Below are 4812 nucleotides of genomic sequence, written 5' to 3'. Positions count from 1 at the left end.
ATGTGACGTTGCCGGAGTGGGGGGGGGGGGGGGGGGAGGGTGTCGGACCTCTGCAGAGAGACCACTGCTTCCAGTAGGAGAGCAAGGGTCCTTCTATGCAGCATGCTGGCCGGATACAGGCTTTTCTTATCAGGCTGCTGTTTGGAAGATTAAAACTCAGAAGGTAATTCGTTTTTAATTTACACAGAATGGGCTTCAGTGTTTATTTTAATGTAGCAGGAACATTAGCCTGACCAAAGGCAGAGAATGAGTGATAGGCAAGCAAATGAAAGGAAAGAAGAGGCAGAGGTATATGACATATTGATAACATGTGGTGGGTATAATTTTATTGTGAATTAATATTCTTCCATTAGTAATTAAGAATCATCTGCCTCTCACTGTATCTTCATCCAGGCTGGCCTGCAGTGGACATGCTGCTGCTTTCTCTACAGAATCTGGAGCAGTTTCCCATAATAACCAATCAGCTTCTCTCTTTAGTTTGTTCAGTTAAGCTTTGAACCTGAAAGAGAGAAGCTGATTGGTTGCCATGCTCCAGTTTTGACAAATTCCCCTCCTTGTGTTTCGACATTAATGAAAATGTAGAGTCGTTTCAATTATTTTCCATACACAGGTAAAACAGATAGGTTTGATGTTATAGTGTATGTAACCCCAAAATCTATTGTAATTAGGGATGCACCAATACCGTTTTTTTTGTACCTAGTATGAGTACTGATATTTATATTTTGGTACTCGCTGAAGCCGAGTTCTGATACCGGTACTTCCGGTAGCATGGAGTCGGCTTCCCGGGCAATTAAGAAGCCGGGCGGGTAATGACACGCTGCCCGGCTTCTTGATTGCCCAGGAAGCCGACTCCATGCTGTTTGGCCGGCTCCATGCTGATTGGCGGGAAGCCGGCTTCCAGCCAATTAGCATTGAGCTGGCCAAACAGCATGGAGTCGGCTTCCCAGCCAATCAGAAAGCCGGCTCCATGCTCCATCAAGGCACTGCTGGTCAGAGGAAATCTCCCTCTGACCAGAAGTTCGGTATCGGTGGCAAGTATCAGAGCATTTGGGTGAGTAAGAGTACTAGCCCAAATACTCGGTACTGGCACTGATACCGATACTGGTATCGGTGCATCCCTAATTTTAATTATTCCTGGCATCATGTCTCTCTGTATACAGTTTTCTTCATCAAATAATTTTTTTGTAAATCAGTTTCTCAGAGATCCGGCCAGCAACAGTGACAACACTAAGCCACTGCTTTACAATTAGATGTTCAGTTGGTCAGATGGAGTGTACAGCACACTGACAGCCCTGCTAATTGCAAGGCAGTGGCTTAGCGTTGTCAGGAAGTGCTGTTGCTTGCCCAATCTCCAGATGAGAAACTTAACAACTAATTTACCCCAAAAGAAATGCTTAAAGTAGCCTAAATGTTATTTTTTTTACATTTTTGGTTAAAGTAATGGAGTGTTATAACCCCTGGCAGCTTGTCCAATTGGGGGAGATTTCACTTTCACTTCCTGTCCACAACAGGAGATTTCACTTTTCCTTCCTAGCCACAACAGGAAGTGAAAGGAAATCCCTTTAAAGAGAGGCAAATCCCTGGTGGTCACCAGAACTAGTTGTCCCATTGGAATATTTCCCATCTATTCCTGTTCTGATGACAATCTATCATCTGGGATTCAGTGATAATGGTCACTAGGAGAGATTAAGAGGGTGACTCCCCATAACGGGGACACAGACAGCAATAAAACCTGACGGGGGCTCTAATCCCTCTACACTCTATTAAAAAGTAAAAAAAAAAGGTTTTGGCTCCAGTTGCACTTTAAGAGAACTGTAAGGTTGAACCTGATGGACCTGTGTCTTCATTCAGCACTCAGATACTATGTAACTATATATTTAGTGACACCTGATGTCAAACATAGTGAAACAAATAGATTTTGGGTTCACTGACCCTTTAATGTTATCAAAGGTAATGATTTAAAAACATGATTTGTTTGTATAGTTTGTAAATTGCATCAGTATGCAGAAGTAAACTGTGGCAACGGGAGGAAATCCACATTAGCACAGGAATTTCTTTTCAAACTGATGTAAATCAGTTCCTCAATCAGATCCTCGATGTTTATACCGCTCCAAATTGTTTTAAACCCCTTACAGACATCAAGCCACTCCAGTCAGCTCCAGGTTCAATGACTCTGCGATCTAATGTCACCAACTCTTCCATTCAGACCCAAACTAGGGTTTAAAGCCCATCTCCGGGCAAAGAAAAACTTCCCCTTGCAGTGGGGCTACCCCTGTACTGCAAGGTGAATGTATAGTACCCCAGTGTGGGCATTGCCAGGGGTAGTGAATGTATAGTACCCCAGTATGGGCAGTGCTAGGGGTAGTGAATGCATAGTACCCCAGTATGGGCAGTGCTAGGGGTAGTGAATGCATAGTACCCCAGTATGGGCAGTGCTAGGGGTAGTGAATGTATAGTACCCCAGTATGGGCAGTGCCAGGGGTAGTGAATGTATAGTACCCCAGTATGGGCAGTGCCAGGGGTAGTGAATGTATGGTACCCCAGTATGGGCAGTGCCAGGGGTAGTGAATGTATAGTACCCCTGCATGGGCGGCGCTAGGGGTAGGAAATTAAGTAGTACTCCAGTATGGGCATTGCCAGGGGTAGTGAATGTATAGTACCCTAGTATGGGCAGTGCTAGGGGTAGGAAATGAAGTAGTACTCCAGTATGGGCAGTGCCAGGGGTAGTGAATGTATAGTACACCAGTATGGGCAGTGCCAGGGGTAGTGAATGTATAGTACCCCAGTATGGGCAGTGCCAGGGGTAGTGAATGTATAGTACCCCAGTATGGGCAGTGCCAGGGGTAGTGAATGTATAGTACCCCAGTATGGGCAGTGCCAGGGGTAGTGAATGTATAGTACCCCAGTATGGGCAGTGCTAGGGGTAGGAAATTAGGTAGTACTCCAGTATGGGCAGTGCCAGGAGTAGTGAATGTATCTCAATCCTGGGGGACTGAGGTGGCCACTGCCTTTTAGAGTGATTTTTATTATGAAAAGTGAAAAGAAAAAGAGACTGAGTGGTTGGAATACGGTATGTGTGTTAGTGTTTAAACAAGCATAAGGGTTAAGTGCTCCTTTTCTTAGGGGACTTACCTGTTACCTAAAGGACCAGTGGTGTATCCAGGGCATGGCACATATGGCACATGCTCTTAGCGCCACTTGATAGGGGGATGCCGATCCGTGGGTCAGCGAAAGTTTGCTGACCCATGGAGACGGCTGACTTTTTTTTTTGCCCCGAGGCATCTACCAAGCTCCTAGCAACCAGTGGCGTATGCTTCTGTAGAGGACTTAGCTGTTTTACTTACCTAATCCCCACTCCCTTGGCGGTCCATGCTCATTTCGTCTCCCCCTCTTCTACGGATGTTCGAATGGCATTTGGCATCCTCACCTCTAATGCAGGTCAATGATCCTGCATAAGATGTGAAGACGTCAGCGGTCCTTAGACCCCCAGAGCCCAGGGGAGATCAGGCTACAGGGACCGGGGTAGATAAAGGGTCACCCTGTGTTTGTTGAGAGCAGCCTCAGCAGGGACACTGCACCTCGTATGAATCTTTTTTTAAAAACTTTTCTGCTTACAGGAACTCTGAAGGAACGGGGTCTACATGAAAGCATCTCGCTCTGGCCTCCTACCTTTGGTGAAAACACACTCAGGGGTCAGGAAGAGCAGCTGGCCAACGCTTACAGCCTTCCTCCAGTTGTGGCGCGCTTCTTCCCCACCGTGTACCCATTCAACCAACTGTGTCCCCCTCCATCTGAGACGGAGGTGATAACAGTGGGCGAGGATCACAAACTGTTACCCGTAAGAGCACCAGTGACCGATGGCGAGCAGGCATGACGACGAAGCACAGAACATGGCGGCTCTGGAACAGAAGGATCTGCATAATGGACTTTATTTATATCTGTTCTCGTATTTTTAATTTGATATGTTACTGATATTAAACTGATCTTTGGAATGGATGGATGAAGGAACAAAGAAACTTTTTTGACCCATGAAAAGTTTCAAATTGGTTTTCTGAGATCCACTTTAAAGGAGAACTATGAGGTGAGTGCTTTTCACTCACCTCATAGTTCTAGCCGACCTGTGACAATGAGACTGTCACAGGTCGGCTCAGTAGATCGGGAGGTGAGCGAACACATACCGTGTTTGGTCACTTCTCGATCCTGTCACGGCTCTCTGCCGTGACAGGGGAGGGGCTGGATTCCCCCCTCCCCGCTCCGATCCGCCAGCGCTGACTGGCGGAACGGACGGGGGAGGGGGCGGGTACAGCTGGCTCTGCCTCTAGATAGGCAGAGCCAGCTGTCAGTCACGCAGCTGGGCGAATCCTGGCATAATTGTCGGGATCCGCTTCAGCTGCGGCGTCTCAGTATACCGCAAGCAGCAGCTCGCGGTATACTGCAGTGTCTCAGTATACCGCGAGCTACAGCTCGCGGTATACTGAGCCTAGGGTGACGGGAGGACGCTAGTTTGTATCCTCCCGTTACCCTAAGGAGAACTATGGGGAAAAGCCTTACCCCATAGTTCTCCTTCAAGTCTGAGATCCACTTTAAGTTAAAATAGTGCAACCTCCATATTTATAGTTTAACTACTTTCCTGATTCAACAATTGTGTAGGTTCTCTAAATATGACCGTTCCCTCTAGTAGGCACTAAAGTTGGACTGAGTGCTCTCAGTACTCAGCACTCAGTAACAGAACTGGTCAGACATGCCCCCTCTCTATCTCTTGTCTTCACTTGTGAAGAGGGGCGTGGCTATTACTCAGCTCTGCCAGCACAG

General features: G+C 47.0%; 1 protein-coding gene across 1 annotated transcript in view; it reads left to right on the top strand.

Moving 5' to 3' along the window:
* Positions 1-3976, top strand: part of SLC23A3 (solute carrier family 23 member 3) — a 25681-nt gene extending 21705 nt beyond the window's left edge. Inside the window, exons 11-13 of the mRNA XM_018554908.1 lie at positions 394-442; positions 1512-1546; positions 3618-3976. Coding sequence (XP_018410410.1) covers positions 394-442; positions 1512-1546; positions 3618-3874 — 341 coding nt within the window. The 3' untranslated portion in view covers positions 3875-3976. The remainder of the gene's footprint in view (positions 1-393; positions 443-1511; positions 1547-3617) is intronic.
* The last annotated feature ends 836 nt before the right edge of the window (positions 3977-4812 follow it).

The sequence above is a fragment of the Nanorana parkeri genome, unplaced genomic scaffold (genome assembly GCF_000935625.1).
Source record: "Nanorana parkeri isolate BGI_ZX_2015 unplaced genomic scaffold, ASM93562v1 scaffold178, whole genome shotgun sequence".
Lineage (NCBI taxonomy): Eukaryota > Metazoa > Chordata > Amphibia > Anura > Dicroglossidae > Nanorana > Nanorana parkeri.
The sequence above is the reverse complement of the archived record's forward strand: the minus strand, read 5'-3'. Positions and strand labels throughout refer to the sequence as shown.